The sequence below is a fragment of the Ptiloglossa arizonensis genome, chromosome 1 (assembly GCF_051014685.1).
Source record: "Ptiloglossa arizonensis isolate GNS036 chromosome 1, iyPtiAriz1_principal, whole genome shotgun sequence".
NCBI lineage: Eukaryota > Metazoa > Arthropoda > Insecta > Hymenoptera > Colletidae > Ptiloglossa > Ptiloglossa arizonensis.
Window position 1 is genome coordinate 22,089,501 of NC_135048.1, and position 27,875 is coordinate 22,117,375.

At 39.6% G+C, this 27,875-nt stretch overlaps 1 protein-coding gene and 1 long non-coding RNA gene across 11 annotated transcripts; one reads left to right on the plus strand and one right to left on the minus strand.

The window, feature by feature from the left end:
- Nucleotides 1–784: 784 nt before the first annotated feature.
- Nucleotides 785–26,305, minus strand: Adcy8 (adenylyl cyclase 78C). Of its 10 annotated transcripts, none has more exons than XM_076308942.1 (20): nucleotides 26,164–26,305; nucleotides 25,087–25,135; nucleotides 19,869–20,095; nucleotides 18,349–18,506; nucleotides 16,426–16,615; nucleotides 15,755–15,939; nucleotides 15,261–15,459; nucleotides 12,376–12,534; nucleotides 11,505–11,734; nucleotides 10,786–10,922; nucleotides 9,761–10,073; nucleotides 8,151–8,345; nucleotides 7,970–8,067; nucleotides 6,355–6,864; nucleotides 5,180–5,467; nucleotides 4,096–4,333; nucleotides 3,901–4,027; nucleotides 3,716–3,822; nucleotides 3,014–3,277; nucleotides 785–2,469 (listed from the first exon to the last, which is right to left on the minus strand). In XM_076308942.1, exons 2-20 carry the CDS (start codon nucleotides 25,119–25,121, stop codon nucleotides 2,257–2,259), a joined length of 3,873 nt encoding a protein of 1,290 aa, XP_076165057.1. In that variant the 5' UTR covers nucleotides 25,122–25,135; nucleotides 26,164–26,305; the 3' UTR covers nucleotides 785–2,256. The 10 variants fall into 10 exon arrangements, with proteins under 10 accessions (XP_076165057.1, XP_076165048.1, XP_076165013.1 ...); XM_076308933.1 differs by having other exon boundaries at nucleotides 19,869–20,101; XM_076308898.1 differs by having other exon boundaries at nucleotides 19,869–20,101; nucleotides 25,087–25,235; nucleotides 26,164–26,298.
- Nucleotides 24,449–27,875, plus strand: LOC143145538 (uncharacterized). The gene is made up of 3 exons (XR_012991716.1): nucleotides 24,449–24,746; nucleotides 25,684–27,445; nucleotides 27,564–27,875. It is a non-coding gene; the product is annotated as an uncharacterized LOC143145538 (long non-coding RNA).

Sequence of the window (27,875 nt, forward strand, 5' to 3'; positions counted from 1 at the left end):
GGTCATGTGTCGATAAATTGTCCACTACTTTATATAAACGTTTTTAGGTTAAACTACTTTCTTCAAATGTAGATGATCTTCTTTTAAATACTTCCAATTACTACAAATATTTGTATACTCTATCACAGTTATGTTAACAGTAGAATGAACCAAAATTCTGACAACCATAGTTTATAGAAGTTCATTTGAAATACACAAGAACAATAATAAGGAATTGAAGATTCTTTGTTGTCTTCTTTTATGTTCATTACATACCTTCCTGCTTAAATAGATGTAACACAATTTTGGACAACTTTACACTCGGCCAAACTTAGATCTATATTTTCTTGACATGTGCAATCAACTTAACAAAGAATAAAAGTATAATAAACGCTGAAAAAAATGCAATACAAATATTAAACCTATTGTTTGGACGTGCATTCATTTTGGCACTTATTAATTAAAAATTAAGTCTGTTTTTGCATGTTCGCAAATTGTGTCAAAGTTGTAGTCCTTTGGGAGATAATTATAGCAATACAGGTTTACTAAATTACATTTCATTATAACTTCAGATTCGACTCACAATTGGAAAAAACTAAATGAATTGCATATTCTTTGTGAATACTAATATCATGTATTAACTTAATATTAATATTATGTATAAAATAAACTATTAATATTGTCCTGTGTATTACATACTATTAGCACAACCATTATAAAGAACATGTGATTCGTTTAGTTATTGGGTGTTGAGATTGAATTAGGATCGATAGTAGCAACGACGTTGGAATGAAAGAGAATGAAGCACGGTTAAATATATAAGCTTTAATAAGTAGATATTCACAATATATGATACACGATGCAAAGCGTTATATACGTTGTGCGAACAGGAAGAGACTAAAGATGGACGACCGAAAAAATCGACGCGTTCGCAGCAGCAGCGCCCCGCACGAATGTCGGAGGACTGCCGCAGCTTCAACCCACAACATTGTCTACAATATAATCTATAATATTAATATTTTATCAAAATGAAATACACAAAAATCAATTTATTTTATTAAAATAAAATATACAAAAATTATTTTACTTTATTAAAATAAAGTGTGTAGATTTACATTAATTTTGTTCAGCACTCCGCTCGAAAAGTATTATTCTCCCAAAGGATTACGATGAGACGAAAGTGAGTAGAAAATTGTAATGCCCGTAACACGATTTTAAATAGAGAACAAAGTCAATTTGCACCGGTCTAATGGCGAACATTGTTTGAATACAATTAAAAGATGAATAAGTTGACCGATAAAAGAAAGTAAAGTATCGGTTAATACCATCGTAAGTGATTGTCGGTCTTTGAATTTTGTTTAACCCTTAAACTGCGGATCGTCTTGGCGATCAAATAGCGGGCTCTAGGTCCATTCTAATCCAAATATGAATTTGATTAGTTTGCATTTAAAGTTATAGGTTTCGATTGAAATTTTTCGTTATTAGATTTATAAATTTTTTATTTCTATATTTCAATGGCTATAACGAGCACGAAAGCAGGTCAACGGCTACGGCTGTTATTTCGCGGTTATGATACAAATACTACACGGGTCACAATGAACCTGGAGTCCGCTGAGCGTGGGTTAAGGCGAGGTACTTAAAACTGTCCCTCGAAATATCTTCTTGATTTTTGGAGATAAGAAATAATATTTTTAATAAAAGTTTCTAGACGACATCACACAAAGATATCGTTTCTACTTGTACGTACATCGAAGATCTGAAAAGAATGCCCCTGAATGGAATTTAAATTTGGTAATTAAAATTTTTGAAAAAGATTATTTCACTGTTGGTCAGGATTTGTATTGCACGAATCGACGACTGATAGCATTATCACATAAACAAACAATTTATCACATTGTGATCGTTACTCAAGAGCATTCTTTAGAACTCCTTTCAGTAGAATAGTCAACGTCTCCATTCGTTTAAATAAAATGTGTTTTTTACCGATACTTAATAAATAGTAATTAATACTCGTTTTAAAAGTCTCTATTAAAACATAAATAACAAAATACATAATTACATTATCTACACAAAATGAACAAAATTGCATCACGCAATTTATTCCTGTTGATATCGAACAACTTCTGTCTGAAAACTTGTTTTCCATCTCGAAAAAAAAAGGAGTTACTCGTGTGGTCTGTTTTTAAGCGCCTCACCTTGTATAATTCAACGAAGGTGAGTCGTTTACGCAACTAGGCACCAGCAAATCGAACGAAAAAACTGATACGATTGCGATACTTATGTCCTTCGAAGTGCCCGCATTTGCTTGCGACGCGCTTGAACGACACCATAAACGACGGCTGCGAGGCTTCGGCATCTGGTCGTGTGTTTCGTCGAGCCTTCCTGCTGCATGGACCCTTTGCCCAGCACGAAGTAAGTCTCCATTGTTCCCTTGCCTTTCACTTCAATGGGGCCCCTTTTCTGAGTCTGGTATCCCCTCGACTCCAAGAACTATTGTACAAAATATTTATGACATTCAGAATTTAAGTTCCAAGGCAATGAATACTGCTTAAGACTTCAGGGTTCAAAGATTTTCAACGTTATCTGTATAATATTTGGGATTCCCATAAACTGGAATAATCTAAATTAACCACAGATAAGATACAGAATAGACACCTCATCTTATGGAAATTAGCGTCATACGATCTGAAATGCAAATGTGTAAAATATGAGTGGTTTCGGAGCGACCTCTACGTTTAAGAATGCTGATTTCAGGAACTATATTTAACCAAACCATCAACGTCGGTAAAATATTGTAACAAGTTTCATCAATTTTTACAAACGAAACACACGTTTTAAAAACATGAGACTAAAAATATTTTTTAAATTATAACTATCCTAACAGCTTGATTGAATTTTCTATGTCTCTATCTTATATCTTGTCTGTGAATTGGCCGTTCAAAAATCGTTTACCGACCGTTGTTCGTATTAGACCCGATTTCTACTTTAGCATCAGAGCTTGTAGAAGTTTTTATTTAATTTATTTCACAATTACCCTAGCAATCTCCTGCGGAACTTGTATCTTTCCCATGACGCCTGTAGAGTCCATACGCGAAGCCAAGTTCACCGTGTTGCCCCAAATATCGAACACAGGCTTCCGAGCCCCGATTACGCCTCCAACCAACGGACCACAGCTAATTCCCACTCTTAAATCGAAATTATTAAACGAATGAATGTTCACGTCTTCGAGACGTAGTCGCATGGCCACGGCATAGTCTACCAATCTGCAAAGATGCTCCATGTCATCTTTGTTTGTGTCCTGAAAGGAAAATATTGAAGATCGTTAAGACGTTATGTATAATTCTGCTTGTTTAAACGTAAAAATGTTCGTATAATAGTTTATCCACTGTGTCTCATATGTTAAACTATTTACATTAACTCTAGAAGAACTTCTAAAATTTCGATCGATATTTATCGTCTCTGTTGCTTTCTTCTTTCTAATTACATTTTTAAATTATAAATATAAGATTATTTCGCTTCCATGGGTACTATTGGGTTGTTCGGAAAGTCATTTCGTTTTTTTCTTGGTGAAAATGAAACACGATTTTTCTAGAGTGTACAAACATTTTATTAAATTATATATTCTCCATTTTGGAGAACGAAATGACTTTTCGAACAACCCGGTAGAAATTCGCTTAATTTATATCCGACGAAGTTTAAATACAAGAAAAGCTAGAGTCAAACCGTATGAAATTACATTTTGGCACGGATTGAGGCCGGAAGCTGCCATGTAAGTCGCTCCGACTGTCTTAATTTTCTCAATACAGTGAAACCGATTCTCGTCGAGGAGTTCATCGAAATCGGCTGAAAATAAATCATCGAGATATAGATTTCGAAGAATCGATCCAACGTTTCGTGTAAAATGGGCCAGATCTCGTTCACCTATGATCTCGTTCAATAAACGAATACACTCCATTCCTTTGTTCACGTCCTCCGAGTAGAATTCGGTAAAATTCGGCACGCTGGCGAACATCACTCCCACTTTGTCCCGCGATTGGGAGTACAGTTCCTGAAAAATGTATGAAAAAATGAACAAAATTGTAACGTTCGACATTGGCGTTCATCGACAAGAGATACCTCTGGCGCTCGTTCCTGCGTGAGGAAGTGGTGGGCCACGTGGTCCGGTAAAATATTCTTCAACAGCTGCATGTTGTTGTGACGCGACTCGATCATGTCGCTCAGTTCCCGTTCGGCTTGTTGTTTCCACAGGAAGTCCAATCTGGACGTAACTTCCACTAATCTACCGTGGTACGTGACCATCACGAGGAACACGGTCAGAAACGTCAACATCTGTGCCGAGAGGGGTATCGATGGCCTGAAAAAATAGAACCGCGCGATCGTTACCGATGTCGGATCGAATTAATCGTGGAGAACATGCTGTACGGTCTACCGAGCATGTGAACAAAGTTTTGGATAACGATCATTTCGAAACCGAGACAAATTCCTGAAAAACAGACACTTTATCAGACACATTGAAACCGACACTGAGCAAGTTTTCGAAATCGGACCGACTGATCTCCACGACAGGGATTTACGATTTGCTATTATTCTCTGTGAAACTGAGGTATTCAACAACATCGAGTTTTAGACACAACGTTTATCACGATTAACGGTTACCGAATATCTAACGACAAAGACTACCACCGATTAAATTGTATCTTGATCTTGTATTTTAATCTTGCATCGATTGAAATTATAATATTTGAATATATCAAGCAAATGAAGTATTTTCCTCGAATATACTTTACTTAGACGGAAAAATATTAAGACTCGTGACACACGATCTGATACAATCTCTCTCCCTCGTTATAAACATTACTCTAGCGTCTTCGCCTTGAAATACGTTGTCGGGTGTTAAAACTTAAAAGACGTCTACTTGAAACTTTTTTTTTCCAATCTTCCCGAAGCAACCGTTAACGCGCAATATAAATTTTATCGTTTCGTCACCTGGACTCTTAGCATACACCGGAATACGCGTACATATTAATTGCGTTCGCGAGTGACCTCAAGGACCCCTGAAATATGAGATTCGGCATGATAAAAACACGCATCTCTTGAATTTTAACGCTCGATAATGTGCTTCGAGGACCACAAGAATGCTCCCCGTTGGAAATCAACATAATCGACACATCCATGGACAAGCAAGTCGCGCGAGACTCACGAACTCTCCTCGTCGGGGATCGAGAAGAAGTCTTTGCAGACCACGAGGATCAGTACAGCGTAGACCGACACGATGATCGTGGCCAACGCTGTCTTCGTCAGGTAGTACAGCTTCAGAGCGGAGGCGAGCGCGATCAGACACAAGATCCACGTGAACACCATGTACTCGGGTCGCACGCAGGTGATACTCATCGCGATCTCCTCGTCGTAGTCCGTCGAGTACAGAGGTTCGGCTCGTGGCTCCGTACGCGGTGTCGACGTTGTTTTCCTGGAGACGACGTTCTCGTCCCTACGATCACGAGCGAATCTATAATGTCTTCCAGACGCTGGTACTGTGCGTGCATCGTTCGATGGCACACGGGACGGCTCAGGGGCAAGAAGAGTCCCTCGTTTGCTATCTTCGTCACTCGCTTCAGTTAATACGCGCGATCTCTTCTACAATTAGTACGTTAGTTACTATACAGAATGATCAAAACAGTGTCCACGACTTCAATGATTTGTAACACTCGTCGAGAGAAGTAAAACATGTCTAATTGACAGGGATCTTACGATCGATCCTTTCAGTGTAATTATTACATTAGGTCGTCCCATAAGTAATGTCGTCTCTTACCGTACTTTAAATTAACACTTGAATCGCATCTCGACGATGTGTTTATGGAAACTTCTTTCTATGTAGCTTAAAGAGTGCTCTCTCGACGGTCTATCGGTTGCGTTCGGTGCAGTTCGATCGACGTTTTTCACTTGAAAAGAAATTTTTAAATTACCGCGTGCGAACTTCATTTGCGACATTGTACGCTATATGAATTCGAAAAAGGTAGTACAACTACGGATACGGTTAAAAACATTTGTCAAGTGTACGGTGAGCACACTACTTATGGGATGACCTAATACTTATAAACGTTCGATATCCTGAGTCCCTTCACAGCGAAACCAGAGACGTTTAAAGGTACCCGTTCAATGTTATCAATGTTAAACCATTTTGTTCCTCTCGATGAGTACTACGTACATGCCCTTGAAGTGTCTTGGACCCTTTTCTCTTCGCGCGAGTACGCTCTGTGCAAATATGTTTACAACCATCGTGTAAATACGCTATACGAGCTGATCAGACCCGCGTTCCTTCCGCGTGGCATCGAGCAACGCACGCACCATACGTGGCGTTGTTCGTGACTGTAAAACCTGAACAATTCTTTTCTTCTTCGACCTTTCGGCAGGCTAGCCCCGCCTTGGAGGGTCCTCGTCAGTTCCGTGCCAATGTCGCTGAAAAGGTGGGGTGAGGTGTGGTTCTCCTCGCGAGACGTGTCTCTCCGCTCCTCGAGTGGTTCGTCGCGAAGTGCCGTCTCCAGGAACGTCAGTATGAACTGGTCCAGACCAACGGTGGTCGCCACCAGCCGTTCCGGCTGCAAAGTCGGCGTGGCCAGTTGTTGTTGCTGTCTCTTCAATCCCAGAGCTTCGGGGTATCGTCGAATCGACGCTGGACAACCCAGGACGCCGACGATCGACGTCAGTGCCATCAAGCTGATCACGCTGCACATGAAGATCGTACGGTGTTGCTTGTTGTGAACCAACATCGACGAAGCGTGTTGCAAGTACGTCGGTAGACTCTTGAACTCTTCGGCCATCACCAGGATGGACGACGCAACCAGGATGAGCGTCGTCAGCAGCAGAGACAGCAGGAGGATCGTGCAGCTGCGAGGAACGGATCGTATTAAACTTCGGATCGAGAATCGAGAGAACATTCTGGGTACCGAGCAATTGGAATTTTGACGAATTCGGTTTCGAAAGTGTTCTTCGTTACGACCGCTTCGGTTTTAGGTCGATTCGTGGTGATTCGACGAGTTTATCATTCGAGGATACAGAGGGAGAATGGAGTTTGCTAGCTGGATTGAACATTGGAAACGAAAGACTGTAATTTTATGAACTGTAACTTACTCGAGCATAGAGTATGTATTCGGTGACGAGTGTATCGCAAACTACACGTGTATCCTGTTTTCGAAGATGAAGCCAAATACAAGTATTCCGTAGGTATATAAATAAGTACCTTGTCGAGCATTCTTTTAATCGCTTCAAGGATTTGAAACGATGCAACGCGGAAATAGCCACCAAAATTGCGATTAACTACCCGTGGATAAACTTGTCAGGGATGGACCAGCATGGCAGCAAAGTTGATGGACGTCGTAGGTAAATATCGATTGGAATTTTTGTGCGATTCAATTAGTATAATTCGTCCCTGAGGAGACCTATGGATTTCAAAGTCTTTTCGGTTCTTCAGCGCAATACACTTTGTACCCCTTTTATGTAAATTTGAAACGCTGATACCGAGTGTTGCGCAAAGAATTATTCTATTTTCATATTGTACGAAGCGGTACAACTCACACGTTTGAAATATCTCTTTTACCATTGACGATATCATAAAGTGTACTCGAAGGTCTCGAAATATCGTTACGTCGAAATTGATAATATTTGCAAAAAATCTGGCATCGTGTGCAGCGGAAGAATGAACACCGAACACGAGCGACAAGTTTATTAGAATATTATTGCTATTGTTAGACATTAATATTTCGTAGCGATAAACGTGACCGAAATAACCATTCGAAGGATAAACCGACTATTCTCGAATTCTCCAGATATAATTGCGAATATTTCGACTCGTTGGCTACCGCCACGATCGTTAAATTTCAACTATGAATTAGTGAACAGTTCCGGGGCTTGATTTCGAGTCAACTTTACGAGACGACTGACCCAATTCCTGTAGAAAAATAGATCACACGGTAGGTGTGACACGGTCGCTTACTCTGGCAAAATAACAGCTTGGCAGATTGCGATAAATATCCATACGACGAAGCAACAGATCATGTTGGACTTGAACATATCCTCGCGCAATTGGCCGAACTGCAAACATACACGATGCCTGTATCGCCAGAAACGTTGTGCTCGATTAAACGGACAAATGGATACATCAACGTCGAGCTGACCTTCGATTCTAGGCTTTCGTCGTTGTAACGCAAGGTCCAAGCGTTTATGTTCGCCAATCTCATACGCTTGTTGCTGGCTGTTTCGAGGCCAGCGGCCCTCAGACCAGATGGTGCGGCTTTGTTACTCTTCGCGGAACCGTTCTCTTCCTCGAGGTACTCCGATTCCAAATTGCTGACCGAGGTAGCCGTGTTCAACTGTGTTCAAACAATGCACCGTTAAACTTTCGAGATTTCCCCCCTTAACACTTTCGCTGACCACAAGGAGAGGTTTTCAAGTGTCCACCTTCGATTGCTTTGATTTTTGAATATTTGTAAAAGTATTCGTTTCTTTTGTAAAAGAACCGGAAACTAAGAGGCGCACGAGTTTTTACATTAGCCAGTTTTCATATTTATTGTATGTGAGGTACCAAAGATTCCATTGTTAGCTTAGAGGCTATCTTCAAACTCGTATCCAGCTGGGTGATAATCCAATTATTGGATTATTAATCCAACTATTAATCCAATTAATCCAACTATTGGTAATAAACTAATCCAATCGTTTGAATACATATTTAAAAGACTCGAACCTGTAAGAAAATTCAGAAAATGTTGTAAGTAACTTTGGATATATATTATTTTACGATAATAAATTAGTTTCACGACCTCTTACACTTACTGAACAGTGGACTATCCGATTGGTCAATTGCATCTGACATACTAAAACCTGGTGAAATTCAAGTAAAAATTTTTCGAAAAAATTGAGTACCAAATAACGAGGATAATTAGGCACGATCTTGCTTATTGAGAAAATGAACCTCAAGAGCATCAAAACAATCAGGAAGACACGCCTGAAAACCTGTCTTTGTTAGTTGTATCACAGCGTTCAATCTGTACTGTGGGAAGCTGGAAAGATGTCACTTGGTAAAAATTGTGAATCTTATTGTCTCGGACGTTTCAATCGTTCAAAGGCATCGCCATCGAGCAAAATTGCTCCACCTTGTCCAAACTTTCCTTACACACGGTACCACATTCCCCATAACCCGGGTGACATCTTCCCAGCTCTCCATAGTACGTCGAACAGGCGAATTCGGATTCTGCCGCAGTGTTCAACTGTACATCGTGCGCGCCAGAAGTCGCTTGTCCGTACGTTGAACTTGCGGTATAAAAACAAACAGATCGCGTTACAAGAGTATCTCTACCAGCGGACGAAAAACACGGAGACCAGAATATTCGGTTGCTTCGTAAACGTGTTTGTCACATTTCTAAATGCAGAAAGTAGCGAAAGAATAAGACGATGTTTGTCCCGTTTGCCAAAAATACAACAAAATTCCTTATATCAGAATGTGAAAGAAATCCGGGAAAGTAACGCGCGTCCCGTTGTCAACGATGTGTACAAGAAATTAAGAAACGATCCACCGTCGTCCAGATTGTAACATCGGTGTTCATCGTAGCGAAAACCAACGCTTAAACATTTAAACGACGCGTTTAAATACACGTTTCGATACACCGCAACGAACAGAGTAGGTATAAGTTCTAAAAGAAGTAAACATTTTTTTTGTTGTACCGCACATGGTTATTTTGGTAAGCGACGAAGGGTTAATTATAGATATTAGCCGCGGACGGTTACGAACGTTTTCGAATGGAATTTCTGGAGTCCAGTCAACGCCGATCTCGTCGTCCGTGGATGTGTTCGGTGCGCTGCTATTCGCGGCTAACGGGTTGTTCATTTTGAAACTCTTCTTAGTTTTACCGCCCTCCTCCTCCGATGATGCCTTGGGACGCGATGAATATCTTCGTCTCGATCTCAAGGGTTCCACTTGCTTGATCAGATACGTCACCACGTTCCTCTCCTTCAGGTAATTGTCCCTCTCGGTACCGTTTCCAGGCTCCACCTCGTACACATCGTTCAAACAGTTCAAGGTGTCCTCCGAGATGTGTACCCGCCTGAAACGCATCGGTCTCTGTCAACGTCTGTACGATTCGCACGAATATTTCGTAAACGTGCACGGATGCTGATTATAAGCGTAAAGTCGGATCAGAGTCAACCGGTTGGCGCCAAAGTATTTTTAAGCATGATGGACAGGTGGTCAGGTGTTACCTCGCTTTCGGAGGGTTTACGAGTGGGTCGAGAAAGTAAATAGAGCATCGACGCGAGCAATGCACTCTCGTTAACCACTTGGAGCTATCCAACACTGTCAGATATCGGGTGACAGATACTTGGAAATTAAATTAAGATCACAGGGGGATAACTTAATGCTTTTACAGGCGATTCTTAAGCACCGTAGAATTTAACGTAGCAATTGCGAATATTATATATAATATTATACATAGTATATATTAATTTGTAAATATAAAATATATATATATTTTTTTTTTCACAATTTTATATAAAAATATATATATATATATTTTTTTCCACAATTAATATATATATATATATATTTCTTTTTTTCACAATTATTATATATATGTATGTAATATTAAAGTAAAAAAGATGTTCGAAATATTGGAATAAAAGCGTCTGGATTCCATTCGAGGGGCTTTCTCTTCGGCTCTCCAGTGCAGAAATTGTATCCGGTGTGACACGGAGTGGGGGAAGCGACCTTGAGCGGCCGATTGAATTCGACCCGACTGTAGAGGAAACGTAAAACTTTACCCGGGAATACCACCACTCTCGAGATGATTGGCCAGTGTCACGTCATAGGACCAGACGTCGAATTGCCACTTTCGAAGTCCTAGTACACCGCAGAGCACCGAGCCGCTATGGATCCCTATTCTCATGTTTAGATCAACCTGAGTGCGTATCAATGTTTTTTTTTTTTTACATCATTTTTTTACTTATTTCTATTCTAAAACCTGTATTGCGTGTATGTACATAGAAGTAAACTATGGCGAGAAGTGTGCAAAAGAGACGAGGTACACGTAAACTTAAACGTTTTATACAAGCTGTTCCATTGAAGAGAAAAATGAACGGCCTTTGTTAGTAACAAAGTTGTTTGATAAAGATTGTTAGTATCAATCGTAAAGATTGTTGGTAACAATAGTAATACTTTTTCGAACGGTCGTGGATAAAGGAAGTACTCGAGACGAACAAGTTAAGTGGAACAACCTGTACGTAATGTAGCTTTTTAAGAAATTCAATGATTTTTATCGTTAACTTTAAAGCGTTCTTTCGTTCGTCGATACGTTGAAAGTATTCAGGTAAAAGGTGTACCGGATTCAGGTTTTTAATTTCATAACACAACGAGAGGACTAAGGAAATGGAGAAGCACAGCTGTCGTACCAGCTATAATTATAAAATGATAATGTATTGTAAGAACGCGATGGGTCGAGAAAGACCCGAGGAACGCATCAGAGTTAAGAAAATTTAATTACCTGCGTTGTGTACCGCACGTCCCTGATCGCTTTAATCATATGCAAGCCCATTTCGACGCAACAGTGAGCATGATCGCTTCTGGCGGTCGGTAGCCCGGAAACACAGTAATAACAGTCCCCGAGTAACTTTATACGCAGACAATGATTCTCCGCGGAGAGTTTGTCGAAACGCGCGAATAAATCGTTTAACACCTTGACGAGCTCCTGGGCGCTACAATGACTGGCCAACGCTACGATAGAAGTTCAAAAAATGCATTAAACGAGTTGTAGTATTCATACCGAGGCGCACGCTTTAAAACTGTATCATTGAAAAGCAAAAAAATAGTGAAAATTTAATATTGAAATCCGGAGAAAACTTTTTCGATCATTTCTGGACGATAAGTTTCTCTTACGTTTATTTTAATTATTAGGTTGTTCGGAAAGTCATTTCGTTTTCCAAAATGGAGAATATATAATTTAATGAAATGTTTGTACAGTCTAAAAAAATCGTGTTTCATTTTCACCAAAAATAAAACGAAATGACTTTCGTTATGACGTTCTTCGACCCAATAGTTAAAGATTACGATGTTTTTTTAATCGTTTGATTTTTTACTCGTCGAATGTAAGATCTGGTAAACTATCTAGACAGAGTAGAGTATCGTTGTTCAAATATTAATCAAGAGTTTCGACAAGACTCCTTTAACGAACAAATTACTTTGTCAATGTAATTCGAATCTCTCTGTACACGATCCCCTATCGTACGAGTACGAGTTGTATGAAAATATAATTTACCTCGATTACATAATCGTCGTCGAGCGTTTCGAAGTTGCGATCGAAGGAACGAGAAAATTTGATCGCAGCGACTCGACAAATCGAAAACGTGATTACGTACCGGTGAAGCCTTTGATGTCAGCGAAGAGTATGCTAACGTTCTCATAGCGATGGATGTAAATTCTGTGAAATTGATTGGGTGTAAAGGAGATCGTTCCACCTCGAGCAGTTTCACGGGCGATGTCACGGATCATTTCTTTGGCCACGAAATCTGGCAAAACTATAACAGACATTCATCGTTTCTTAATATTAGCACTTCATTGAACCACGTATCGCATATTATCTTAAGTATCCTCGATATTCCAGTCATACTATATTATCCCCGAAGCCATCGAATTTTCACTATTTTTAAAGATATTTGCAAAGGTCAGAGTTATTGAACCACGTTTCAACATTCGTGCACAGGGTGTTCCAAACTGCGAAATATCTCGACGAAACAAGGCGAATCTCGCACAAATTTCTCAACGGTCAAAATTTATAAATATCACGGCACACAAACTTAAAACTACCGTCACCGGATACCAGCCGTGAAGTTTAACGAGTATAGAGTGTACGTACAAAATCCCCGATTCGAATTCCCGTAACATTGTCAATTTTTCAGTATTCCATTACGATCGGTTCGGGATGGTGCTCTCGAGGCTGGAATCTTTGAATAAATCTTTCAAAAAGTGTATCTTTCACCTCCAAATTGAACAATCGACCGTATTCGATCGCGGAAGAAAAAATTTGTTTGAAATCTATCCTGTTTCGTCAAAATACACAAGGACGTTCGAGACACCCGGTGGTCAGTTAAACGGTTTCTTAAACGAAATTAAAGTAAAATAAAAATCGTACAAGATCGTTTGTTATCGGTTTGCAACGCGCTGGATTGCAAACGACGCCGCTTCCTTTTTCTGTTTCGTTTCGTTGTAATTCACGTAGCTTCCCTAAACGAATCATCGTCGGTAGAATCGATAATATGCAAAAGCAAAGTACTGCCAGGCTATCGGTAAAACATATCTGGCGCAATCGAGTGAAAGTGTCTAGTGACCCTTTTTGACACTCGGCTGAGCAAGTTACACGCGCCGACGAACCCCGTGCTTGCGGCGCAACCCCGTGCGTCTTTATATACTACGCGCGACACGTTCGACATACGTATAAATATATTTCATACCTGTCGAACGTACGTGAGCCGATACATAATCACACGTCCCGTGGTATATTTATTCGAGCACCGTAATACCGCCGAACAATCCTCGAATTAACCAACTCGATTCGTACACACGACGGACCACACGGGGATAATTACAGCGGGCCGATACTTTATTTTTCGGTTCCGCGATGCACGATGCAACAGTGCAGTTCCTTGTTGGATGAGCCTGCATTTGTCTCTTTAGGATACGTGGAAACTTATCCAGTCGAATTTAACACGCATATCGCGACGTTACGTTGCTCGAAACGATCGAGGGGAACCACGTATAAATGATCAAAGAAACAAGTGTACAATTAATGGAGTTAATATTTTTAACGAGTGTCTAATTCGTGCACGTTATCGTTCGAAAGTATTCGAATCTTGTAAAAGAATTTCGTTACGTTTCTTTTTTCTTTTTTCGAAGGTGTAATTTTATGTAATTTGTGTGTAATTTTACTGGTATCTCGAAAGAAAATTTTTGCAACTGAAACGTATAAATTCGATAAAGCGTTGTAAATTTGTGTTACACTGGACGATCGAATACTTTCGAACGATTGCGTAGCGTGGAGGAAGTTTCGAAGCGTCGACTCGTGGAATAATTTGAATCCACCGATTGTTTCGAGCAGTACACGAGGAAAGGAAACGTTATTTATTTTTAATCGTCGATATACAGAGCGTTCCGTAACTTCAAGGGTGAATTTAGCACACAAAAAATAATGAAGAGAGTTCACGCGAACGTTTGTCCCGTCCGACCTTGTTTTCGAGTTTGCAGCCTTCTCGTGTGTTTTACCGGCTGTTTACTTGTGGTCACCCGTTGGTTGAAAAACGGCTCACTGTAAACAGAGACGAGCGAAATTTGTATCTGGATAAAAAGTTTCGAATAACGAATAAAAGATAAACAACTTTTTATTCGTTATTCGTTGAATAAAAATTAGAATAATCGTAGAACGAAATACGCTACGCCAGCTTCTTTCTACTCGTCGTTCTTTCTTCGAATTCAAACTTTGCCCATCTCTAACCGTAAACGATCGAGCGTCTAATTTCTTTCAAACACGTTGCAACACTTCAATATCTAATCTCTCGTATGGGAGAAATTTTGAAAAATATAGTTCCAATAATACGCTCTCGTTGATCCTGCGAACCAAGATTCAGCTAAATCGTTGCGTGCAATTTCTTCTCTCGCATTAAAATCAGACTATAGCCGTTGCCTTGAATGAATCAGAGGATGAGGATATTGTTAGAATATAAAGGAGGCTGCAACTCGACAACAAGGTCGGATAAACGTTCGAATGAAGAGTTTTTTTATTATTACTGTAGACTGAATTCACCCCCTGAAACTCACATACTGCAAACCACTCCGTATTATTAATTATCTACAGTAATTTACCATCCTTAAGACCGTTTCTAATGCCCTCGTAAGACGAGACTGGTTCTCAGTTTCCGTTTACAATTTTTCTTCCACCCAGTTGGTTTCCGCCGCAAATAAATAAATGATGAAAATAAAAAATGAGACGATAAGTAAAAGAATAAAAAATGAATTGATACTTGTATGCGACAATGGTAAAATACCGAGCAAAGTCTCGAAAGGTTCGACGTGATCGATGAGAAAAAAATGATCGAATCGAACCACGTTCCAAAATCGATCTATTCGTCGTTTATCCTTCAACGGTTGAGACCATAATCGTCCTATAAACGACCGATCTGTATTCGTCGTTTATCAGTCAGCCATTATCGACCATAACGGTCCAGGTGAGGCCTCCGGAAGCATATCTCACCGGATAGAAGCAACTTCTCCTGTCGGTTGTTCTCATTCTGTGTCCTCTGCCGGGTCTCCATGGATCGATGGGTCTCCAAGAACGCCTGCCTTTGTCCTCTGTCTGTCAAATACTTAGTGTACATGCCAGCTAGATTCATTGCAAGATAAAGAAGGACGTTGGTCGTTAGCATTCGAACTATGCACGCGACATCGTGCAGCTGCAATAGCAAAACGACGTGTATTTAACAGAAAAAACAAACAAAGAGAAGAGAAGAAGCTGCAAAATGGATAAACACGTGGAAGTTCACTGATAAGAAACGAAACAAGGAAGAGAGGGCAGGGGTAGTATAGAAATTAAGAAGAAGAAGAAGAAGAAGAAGAAAAAAGGAGAAGAAAAACCAGGCAAAAGTCGCGTTAGCAAAAAAAAAAGAAAAGAAAAAGAAAAGAAAATAGAGAAAACAAAGTGAGGAGCCGTACGGTGTGACCAGAAATTTAGAACCAAGGGATTCTTACGTATGTCGGGTCTCGCAATAACGTTATTCCCGCCATAACCATGTGCGTTAAAGCTGTCCCGTAACCGGCAAGGACGCACCATCTCAAAGGTAACGGCAGCATGGCGTACGGTGCGTACACGACAAACAAAATGTACCACATTAGACGTTGCTGGCTAGAGAAGTCTAGACCTGCGCCTATAAAACCTGCAATCGACAACCCGTACGTGAAATGAGCCATCTTTGTCTCCCGGTAGCCGTCGCGTCGCCCGCCGGGGCGTTGTTCTCCTTTACCATCGAGGCTCAATAGTTACAGGGTTGGTACGTTAAATAGTGCTACGAGGATCGCCAATCGATAGGTAACCCATGCCTGGTACAAGTTCGTTCTACCGCGTTTCTCTCTACGGTTCGCTGGACATTCAAGCAATTCGCTGGACCGCCAACGCACGAGCCAGTGGAGCAAAACCCTATTCGGTAAACGGAAGATACGATCTCCCCGCGAGCGTGTACACGTACGTACACGTGTACACGCGCGTGTCGCGATTGCGAAACATCGCGAAACCGCAACTGCCGTCCGCGAATCCTCGCGCGGAACCCCCCGGTCGCGAGGAGTCCGCGTGCGTGAAAAAAAAGAAAAAAAAAAAGAAACGATTCCGACACGCGGATCGACCAGCTGGTTTGCGAGTTCGTCACCTTGCGAGTTGATCAGTAACCAAGTGAATATGGAAGCCCAGTACAAGTAATTATTGGAGAAACACCGCCACCAGCCGAGAATGCACACCAACAGGTTCGCCGCCATGCAACAGGACGCCCAGGACAAGGATTCGATGAGACCGCCGCTGCCCTCCTCCCTTTGCCACAGCCATATCGCCATGAGAATCATCTGCGCACGATGTCGGGTGTGAGGAAGATTGGTCAAGAATGGTGCTTACCGCGCGGAGCTGCGCAAGAATGTCCCTGAGTAGTGTTTGCCAAACCCTGAGTAACGTTTATCAACCACTGAGTAACGTTTCTTAAGACTGAGTAACGTTTACCAACCCCTGAATAACGTTTATCAAATCCTGAGTAACATTTCTTAAGCCTGAGTAACGTTTATCAACCCCTGAGTAACGTTTCTTAAATCTGAGTAACGTTTATCGACCCCTGAGTAACGTTTCTTAAGCCTGAGTAATGTTTATCAACCCCTGAGTAACGTTTCTCAGCCTGAGTAACGTTTATCAACCCCTGAGTAACGTTTCTTAAGCCTGAGTAACGTTTATCAACCCCTGAATAACATCTAGCAACCCTGAGTAATGTTTTTCAGTTCTGGGTAGTCTTTATCAGTCCCGATTAATGTTTTTCAACATTGAGTAATATCTATCAACCACCTAAGTAAGTATGTACCAGCCCTGAATAGTATTTATCAACCCCTGAGTAACGTGTATCGGCCCTAAATAACGTTTATCAACACCGAGTAATGTATATCAGAAGTAACCTTCTTTTGAAAATTCTGAACTCGAATTCTATCCAGGGACATTCTCTCCAGCTTTCCAGTACGCGATCGTACGGGGTGTGCGAAGAAGTATGCGCCAGACTCGAGGGATACACAGGATGCGTCGCACAATTGGGACAGGCTGTAGCCCTTGTTTCGTCGAAGAGAGAAAAACCATATACGGGGAAAAAATTAAATACACCGACGACTATCTTTCTGCGACTTCAGTTCGTTTTATCGGTGCAACCGTGCATCAACGAACTGCAATTGCACTTCTGTGTTCAATGAAACTGTGTATGCTTCTTTTTCAAACGAATCGATACTTCTCGCTATTTTTTGGATAAAAATACCGAAAGGAGAATATAGCGTTTCAATTTTATCGATAAAACTTTCGTCGATAAAAATTACAAATTTTGCCCATCTCCGACCACTACTAAGTACTGCAAGGTATCTCGATTGGAAGTGACGTTGATGATCGTTCAAACGGAACCATGGAGATCGATATTAAAGGATGAGAGAATTGAGTACACCCTGGTCCCTTCCACACCAGAAGGTTCGATAGATTGGATTCAAAGATTGGACCATCGTGGTAGCAATTGGTAGCGCGAGGTTTGGGCTAGATGAGTCACAGTTAACCGATTGACTGCCCGAGTACGAGTCAATCGATACAAGGTACTTGTCGATCTCTCATTGGACGTCGTTTACAGGTGACGTCCATTTACAGCGGGCGCTCGAAAAAGAAAAGAAAAAATTAACACGCAGCAAAGAACCGAATGTTCGTTCGTTAAAATGATAAAATAAATATGAAGTTGTCTCGTAAGCGTCTGTACAAAGAGGGATATTGGGAATTGTTTCGACCAATGACACCGTGGCAGTCAACCCGTTAATCAATTTCGACATTGTTCATGCAGAGACAATGGTACTGGACGTTTTTACTAGGAGCGCTACTCGAGTGTATCCCAATCCCGATACTCAAGGGAGGATATAAGCTGATCACAGGCGAAAAAGCCACAGCTACAGCCGAGGCTACCTTACCAGGCTCATACTCAATGTGCATGCACGGTAAGTTGGGCACAAACTTTCTCGCACACCCTATGTACGCTTCATGCGATCGAATCCGAAAGTCGAAAGTGACTTTTACGTACCTTTAGGCTGAGATCGACGATATTGAGCATTATCAGCGACTTTTGCCGTTGACGATTCGAATAATGAAGATACGAGATCTCCAGCTGCTTGCTGTGGAAGCTGTTCGAGAGCGACGGACAAAATATTCCCTTATAGAGGACTCCTTTCTTGAAAACATCTGAAAATATCCAGTCGTATTTATAGTCGAAGGTTGTACGTATAATATCAATTAAAATTGTTTATGGTATTATTATTACGGCGACACGGTTTCAAAACCGTCCACCATTCGTGCGTGTCTCATTTTATCCATAAAACGTGAAATATAGTATAGATACGGTACAAATACGATCGATGCGGGAATCTTTCGACTATACTACTTCGTCTATACTTAACTGAAAAATACGTTTTAAAAGCCAGTTCGCAGGCTCGATTACTGAACAATCAATTTCCTCCGAACGTGTTTCGATACAATTGAGTCCAAACGGTCGAGTGTCAATGAAACAAAAGTTAAAATCTCGCATTTAACGAGATCGAGTGTTGTTGTACCGGTCGATTGCTTTTGTACCGTGTCTTTGTTGTTTGTAAAATTTTCGATAAATGTTAAAGAGAATTCAATATTGCATAAAATAGTCCAATACGCTTTTCCTTCACCTTGAAAACTATCATATAAAGTACCGTATAAGGAGTTTTTAAGTTGGCGAGTGTAAAGAATGCTGTTAGATTTAATCAGGATAGACTTTGAATGATTACAATTATCGGAAAATTAATTTTCATATTCTCTCGCATTACTGTAATGTCGTGACTGTACTTACATACAAGAACAATAATTGTTTAAAATAATCTACAATGTATTTTCCTTGTAATGAAACATAAATGAAATTAATTTTCAGAATAGTTTCTCTTGAATATTTTCTCCAAGCAATACTTACATACTCTGTATTTACATACAAAAACAATTGTTCAAAGTAATCTACAATATATCCCCCTTCTAAAGAAACAAAAATGAAATTAATTCGCGGAATAGTTTCTCTTAAATATTTTCTCATAGCAATACTTACATACCCTGTATTTACATACAAAAACAATTGTTCAAAGTAATCTACAATATATCCCCCTTCTAAAGAAACAAAAATGAAATTAATTCGCGTAATAGTTTCTCTTGAATATTTTCTCGAAGCAGTACTTACATACTCTGTATTTACATACAAAAACAATTGTTCAAAGTAATCTACAATATATCCCCCTTCTAAAGAAACAAAAATGAAATTAATTCGCGTAATAATTTCTCTTGAATATTTTCTCGAAGCAGTACTTACATACTCTGTATTTACATACAAAAACAATTGTTCAAAGTAATCTACAATATATCCCCCTTCTAAAGAAACAAAAATGAAATTAATTCGCGTAATAGTTTCTCTTGAATATTTTCTCCAAGCAATACCCTCTTACAGAGGTAATACGTAACCTTAAATTCATTAGTACGTATTCTTAAATTTCATTATTTCGTCACGAATAAACAAACACAGAGTACAGATCGTACCTCGCTGCGTCTGAGCTTCAGCGTCAACAGGTTCCTCGGCGAGTACCACATCCGGGTCGGTTGAAATCTCCGGGTCCTCGGGCGGCTCGTTCTCTTCTTCGGTGTCTGGAACTTCCGGATCGTTGTTGGACTTCCGGTCCTCCCATGCCGCCAATCCTTCCCTGCCCAGCCTCTCGGAGGTCAGCTTCTTCACGGCCTTGATCCATAATTGTTTCCTCGGGGAAATACTCAACCTATCGGCGTCAAAGAGGAAGCCACGGTTAATCGTCTTCGACGAATGGACGCGCTCGTCGTTGACGAAGAACATTCAAAACACCCATGATCGTGAAACATCTCCATAGAACTGACACGTGAATACTGAATGCATATCGACGCCGCTCGAGACGCGTTAAGATCAGGGCTGGGACTACTCGTCGAGTCTCTTCTGTATTCGAATACAAATATTCGAACACTTCGAGCGATTGAAACGAAGCGTTCGAATAATTCGCGCACCGATCGAGTATCCGAATCGTCGAGTATTGGAAATTTAAATCGAATCCTTCGAACAAAGGAAGAACGATCTTCTCGGTCTTAAAATTTCGTTCCTCTCGCTTTTAAATTTCATTTTTATTCGAGATTTATAAAATTTGTATCCTGGTGATGAAACAAAAGTGCGTTCGCATTTTTCGACCGGTAAGTAGCTCCGAACTATAGCACGCGATACTGTACTCTATCGTACACTTGTGTAAGACGTGTTACGGAAACGAGGCGCTCTATTTGTACACGTTCGTGTGCAATATGTATTTGTATACGTTTGTACAACACGTGCGGATGATTGATCATCCTTCTAAGAATCGTAAGAATAATTTCATTCATCGTTACGGTTTATCCGTACGCGTAACGTGATCACCGACCGATGACAAGGTGTAATATTTAAATGCATCGCTATTATACGAAGTATTCGAATACAGGAGCAAACAAGTGAATACTTTCTTATTCGAATGATAATATTAGAAAAATAATGTACGATGTTTGTTCGTAGTATTCGAGTATCTGTAAAAGATTCGAATAGTCCCAGCTCTAGTTAATAGTCCGTGACACTGCTCAAAATAATTGGAGGGAAAACTCGTTTTTGAATTGTGCTCTTGCGTTACGGTGATCGGACCAAATAATAAAAACAATTTCCTTCTTACGCGTGGCTTGACCCTAAATTGTTTAAAACTTCGCGAAGATCTCAAAGCACGCCGATAGTATTATTTTGGTATCTCAACATTGATTAACTCTTCCAGTAATTTGACTAAAAATTATAACACGTTTGTTCCGATGGAATTTATCTAACTCGAAGAAATTTAAAAAACTAAAAATATATGAAAAATACAAGTAATAAATAGAGACGAATAATACTTTTACGACAAGGTCGAATATAGTTGTAGAAAAATTTAGCAATTAGGTTTGTTTCTGTTTATCTATTAAGTTGTTCGGAAAGTCATTTCGTCCTTTTTTTTTGGTGAAAATGAAACACGATTTCTTCAGAGTGTATAAACATTTTATTAAATTATATATTCTCCATTTTGGAAAACGAAATCACTTGCCGAACAACCTAATAATTAAAATAAACATAAGAGAAACTTGTCGTCCAGAAATGACTAAAAAATTTTCTCCGGATTTCAATATTAAATTTTCTCCATTTCTCTTCTGTTTTTCTATAGTACAGTTTTGAAGCGTGTGCTTTGGTACGAATTCTACATCTCGTTTAATGCATTTTTCGAACTTCCATCATCAAATGTACACCTAGTGCGTAGTCACGTGCACAGTGTATTATTTGAAACGTATGGAAAAAGACCACTCGTTTACTATACACTTAGAACACGATATTCGTTAACCGGTCTGTCGTATTCAACCACTGTTCCAGGATTATCCGAATATTTTGTCCCTTGACTAGTTCGAACAATCAAGGTTCTTTTGCATATGAAATTCGTCTTAGCAGACTCCTTCCAAGCAGAGCTGCTACGTAACGTTTGCACGATGAATAGCATATCCGTTTGTGTGTTCAGTTACTCGCATCACAAGATGTTTAATACGAAAGTTCCGCTCATCCTGATATTTGAAGCGAAACTTCCATCAATTCTTGCTACTTGCGACAATCAAACACTCTTAGAAGCGCGTTGCTCGCGATGCAATAAAAAAAATACTATTATAAAAATACACTCGTAAAGCTGTACCTGGTTCACGTGGAATCAATTTTACGCGTAGAGCGCGTTGGAAAAATTGTAATTTTAAATAACGCGTTCTCGGTCGCGAATCGTCGTTAGGTAATGTTCAAAAGATTCTCATTGTTGGTCCGTACGTGGTACAATTTTTAAAGTGTCGCACAACATTGTAAACGACAATGTCACTCGAGCAGGTGATACTCTAATTATTTTGAGCAGCGTATAAATAAAGTAATTACGAAACATTTATATAGGTCACGGTGGTGAAATAAGGTAAACATTTTTTATCAGCAGAATTGGCTGTATCAGCTCTTCGATATAAACACGAATATCACATTTATGCAAACGAACAAAAATTTCCGGTTTCATCGAAGACAAAACAATTACTCTTGTTATCGATGTTGGCTTTCGCTTTGGTTTCGATTCGTTTCGATTTGAGCACATTAATTTAAAACGAAAAAAAAAAAAAAAAAAAAAAACAAACAAACGAGAAAGAAAAACAATGATCATATACGTGTACATCGAGTGATCGAGGATCTGTGAAGTTTGTAGGATGAAAAAACGTATGTTCATTCTTGTAGGTAGAAAAACAATGTACAACTTAATACGAAGATCATTTCCAGTAACAATTTCGTTGTTAAGAAGCTTCCGCGAGAACCATGATTTGATCGATATTCGCTCGAAACTGTTTCGGACAAAAGTTTGATCATTTTTGTTTCTTTCGTTCACGTGTAATTTACAAGAGTACGAATGTGTTTTTCAAAATATTTACGTGAAATGCGGAAAAATGACCGAGCAACCACTTGAATTGATTCTTTTCCAAGTTACCAAATCTTGGAAATTATGTGCACGAAAACTCTTGACCCCTTTACATTTAGCAAACTTTAGACGCTCGACTAATAATCGTCAGCAATAAACTAACCACTTCGAGTATTTAATCCAATATTGACTCCCTTTATTGGGTAACCTTGCCTTTGCTATTCAAATCATCAACAATCGCCATCAACGTTCCTTACAAAATTGATCGTAAGTATCAACTCTGTTTTGAAGTTGAATTTTTTTTTTCGTTAACAAAAAAAAAAGTAGAAATAATCTTCGCGTCGTTCGAAAAATACAAAGTACGAAAAGATCGTCTAGACCCTCGTGGTTCGTGAAATGGTCAAACTGTTGTTTAAAACTGCAATTTTGTGACGCGAAACAACCCAATAGGGTAAACTTTAATTACGATCAACATGGGATTTTTCTTTTTAAAGGAACTAAAATTTTTAAATATTATCTTTTCGTTGAAACGATTCTACACGAACGATATCAATAGAGATGGGATAATTCCGATCACGGGGTATTTACGACCACCTTCGTTACCCTAAATACGAGGAAAAATAATATTGTATTATTACGATAGCTCATTTACGTTACATTCGTATTGATTCGAAAATACTACTGATCTTGTACACGCTATAGAATAGTATATCACTCGATAACGCGATAAGACTAAGTTTATTCAATTAAAAGTATTCCCAAATGTGTACATAATAAGTTCGTTGAAGTTAAAATTTGTTTAGAGCGAATTAATACAATCTTTTACGTCTCGATCGTAATTAAGTTTAAGACACTAATCGTAATAAAAATTGTAGAAAAAATCGACAATACAAGAATCTTTTATTAACATTGTTTGCCTTTGTTCGGTTTGCCAAATACCAAATACCTTGCATCGTTGGGGAGCACTTCGGCAGAAGTACTTATCTGAACGAAATTGCCCCTGTCGACGTAATACTGGTTACCAACAATACACTAGGTGATCGAAAATACCCCAGCGACTAATCGAAATAACCCTATTTTTTCGTTCGTCACAATTTTCACCGAGGTAATTCCGACCATTCACTTATCTCGTTTCAAATTTAGCTTAATATATTTTATTTTTAATATAATGCTCCCAAGGGACACACGTTCGTGACAATCGTGAAGGTTTTTTTTGTTTTTTGTCACAGGACCAATGGTTGAGGATTTAATTTTAATTTTTCAATTGTGGTCGGTATTATCCTAACCTATCCCATACAGTTAGTCACGCAAGTCCATGTACGCGTAACGTGTTAGGAGAAACCAAAGAGTGAACGAAGAATGTACGCAGTTGTAGAATAAAGAAGGATTAACGTATCGATAAAATGCTAGGAAATATTAATATTTTTGTAAAATTTAGTACGACTACCGTATCCGTACGTACGTCCGCACGTAACTCTATAATTTTATATTTAGTATCGATACATCCTTATACTCGAGTTCCACGAATACCGTTTCTTTAACGAAAAATCCCCAAGCGTCTTCGCGTCCTACGTGTTATCGAAACTCTCATCATTTCTAGAACATTGCATCGCCGTTAACGTACGTGGACTATCGTGACCGCATGTATATACTCGAAACACGTTGCACTGCTCCACAAATAATACGTACGGTATCCCGCAATGTCTTGCGACAGCGAATAACGACATTCGCGCAAAATGCATGAACGATACATCATAATTAGTGCACACATATTTTTAAATGCGAGGTACTATCGATCCGAACACGGTTCTCGCGCGGGTAACGTTCGAATGGTTGCGTGTGTAAAAGAAAGAAAAAAAAAAAAGAAGAAAAAGAATCACCAAAGGAAAAGCAATCGTGTGTTCGTGAACAGAGAAGTGTGCGTATGCAGGTACGATGCAAGCGTGTATATATACACCACCAAATGCGTGAAATCTTTGTCGGAACACCTGACAATGTGACACTTACCGAACAGTGTTATTGTGTTAATGATGTGTCGCATTAAACAAACGAAACAATTGAGAGAGTCTTCTTCGCATGTACGATATATATATAGAGAGATTTTTTTTTTTCTTTCTTTCTTTCTTTTTCTAAGTGTAAGCAAAGAAAGAAAAAAGAAAAATACGAAACAAGAAAGAAAGAAAAGAATAATAAAGGAAAAGAAAACGAACGAGAAAACGAAAGCAAGAAAAAGAAGAAACGTAACGGATCGAATCGACGCGAATACTTACTCATTGATGCCCGCGACATCGCTGTCCAGCATCATGGTCCAGGTCTGTTCTGTAATCATTATCCCCCGGATGATCCGCGTAAACGAACAACCGCTCACGTTGTGATTGTCAGCTGTGCAATTGCCTTAGTATCCGGCATTTTCACACACCTTAAACCAGAACTTGTTAAGAAAGGAAGCCAATTTCTCGTCGCGCCCAGCGTGGTTCAATGTTAGAAGATCGAGGTTCGATTTTTTATCGAGACATCGCGGCCGCTCGTCGGTAAGCTTTGTCCTCGCAATCGATGGTAAATCCATCGATTTACCGATCGAAACGCGAGGACGGAGCAATGATCGACCGTTCCAGACGCCCTAACAGTGTACGGATTTCCAGCCGAGGGAACCGTAACACGATAGTCGGACGCGAGGCCGGTAATGTAGTCTACGAAAATTTTTCGACAATTTCGTCTTCCATCGGAAAAATTTAAACACCTTCCGTCGGGTCCTTTTTCGTTCTCTCGTCTTACGAAAATTTGAATCGTTCGCAAGAGTCAACTGCCTCCCCCTTCTCTTTCACTTGTATACAATAGTGTTCTGTTTTCGTTTATCTCTTTTGCAGACATGATCACTTATGCACAAACATTCGTCGATCGCAATAATGAAATCGTGGTGACACGCTCTCCGCGCAAAAAATACTGTAACGCGTGAAACGAAACGCATGTCCCCCTCGGTATCCGCGAAGGATGGTTTCCACGACAGCGTCGAGAACGTCGAGCTTATTTTTGTACATTTCGACGTGGATGTGCGCGTGATTACGGAGACATACATTTTTACACCGATGCACCGACGCCCGATATTCTTTCGGATCGCGTAAAAATGCACACGGTCGACGATTTTGGACAGTTACGGCGAACTCGAGGCTAGAATTTGAAAATGTTCGTTACGGGTTCGCGAACCGAGTCGACCGAGAGTTCGCGGATACCGACGTGGGTTATGCTACGAGCTAGCGGGAAAGAGAGAACACTAAAACGGACGATTGAAAGAAAAATGGAATAATTTACGCGTCGAGCGAAGTCACCGCGTTTCGTTTTTGCCTTACCTGTCGACTTCCGTCTACAGTTGGCAAGGATGAGCGAGCAACTCCGCGCGATTTGTTCGTTCCAGCATCAAGACCGCCGTCGGCGAACGAAAACGGTAAGTGTTCCCGAAAATCGCGAGGGGGCATCCGCCAACGATACAAAACCGCGCGCTTCTCCGAGCGAAATCGGTTACCGAGTCGGTACCTGATCTTCAAACGAGTGAGTATAATGTACTTGTCACCGCGCGATGGCTCTCTTGACGTCAGATACCTTGCTCCATCCCCTCTTGGATGCAACGAAAAAGAAGGGATGATCGAGGAAATACAGGAAGCGATCGTCAAGCGCATTCTCACCCGATATTTGCGTATAATCGTTTTCAAAGGATAGTTTGCGAGTACAATGACAGCTACGTTTAAAGGAGACCTTACGAAGTCTACTGTTTCGTGATTTTTACAAGTAATAAGCACATAAAGAAATCCTCTTCACTGTGCAACGTTCCTTTCAAAATACTTACTCTTCGCCTGAAACATTTCTTAATATCAATATCAATTTCGATATTCTTGAGGACCGATTATATCGGAACACCCTATATCGAGGTTATTTTAACAATTAATGGAGTAATTACCGAATACTTTTCTATATTTAAAAATATTTTAAATATACACACACATTTAGTGTTATAATGTTAAATATATTATTATATATAAGTAAAAAGAAAAAATATATACATAAACACACACACACACACATATATATATATATTTTCTCGATGAGAGTTGAATTTGCCCTGCGCGATGAGTGCTGAACGTTCTCCCCACCATTCCTGATTCACTCCTGCTCTGCAAAGACGAGAGCGAAATAAAACGAGTGTCAGTGGGATTGAAAATGAACGGAGAATGGTACGAACATACGAAGCTCTGATACTTTTTCTTGCGTGGTCTTTCGAATATTTGGTACTCCGTCTTTCGTGCAAACGACATGTCACGCGAAATCAAAAGTGGATATCAAAATGTGCAATTCCTTTTTCGATTAAGCGCCTCACGCTTTGTATTATATCCGCTTGCTGGTCACGCACGCAAACGACGGAGTATGAGGTATCCAAAAGATAGAACAAGACAAAATATCAATGCTGCCTTTGTTCCGTACCATTGCTCGTTCACTTTCAGATCCTCTGATTCTCTCTGATTTCGTTTCGCTCTCGTATTCGATAAAAAAGGGGCGAGAAACAACTGCTCGAGAATTGAATCCCTTCTACGTTATATAATATACGGCAGTCCCAAACTGTATGCTCTCATAAAAGAAGTACTGTATATATTAATATATTGTGTATTGTTTATAATTCAAATATAAAATTATTGCAAGTGATCTTACAAAAAATAAAAATCTTATTTATCACGTATAAAAGGGCATTTTATTTTAGGTTTTGTGTACATTTGTATGCAGTGGAATCCAGGAACAGAAGGACTTAACATGCGAGCGTTGAAAATATATTTTTCCACCCGATGAAATCGCAATGATCTTGAGAATTTTTAAACATTACATTTTGAAGATAAATTTTTGCTACGCCATATTTGCTCCTTAAAATAGTTAAAATGACGGGTTGAACATTTACTTTAGTGAATCACTCTATAATTAAATATATTATCTATGTCAAAATATTATTTTATTTCTTAATTAGAACAAATGTTATTACGTATACAAGCATGTATATAAACTTTTATATCGTGTATAA

Excerpts from the sequence above, each read along its gene's own strand:
- Adcy8 (XM_076308898.1), bottom strand. The coding sequence starts at position 25,145 with ATGATTACAGAACAGACCTGGACCATGATGCTGGACAGCGATGTCGCG. Across the intron at positions 15,940-16,425 it reads GTTACTGATCAACTCGCAAG|GTTTTATAGGCGCAGGTCTA; the intron begins GTGACGAACTCG and ends TGTCGATTGCAG. Across the intron at positions 10,074-10,785 it reads GAGAGTGGTGGTATTCCCGG|GCGGGTACACATCTCGGAGG; the intron begins GTAAAGTTTTAC and ends GATGCGTTTCAG.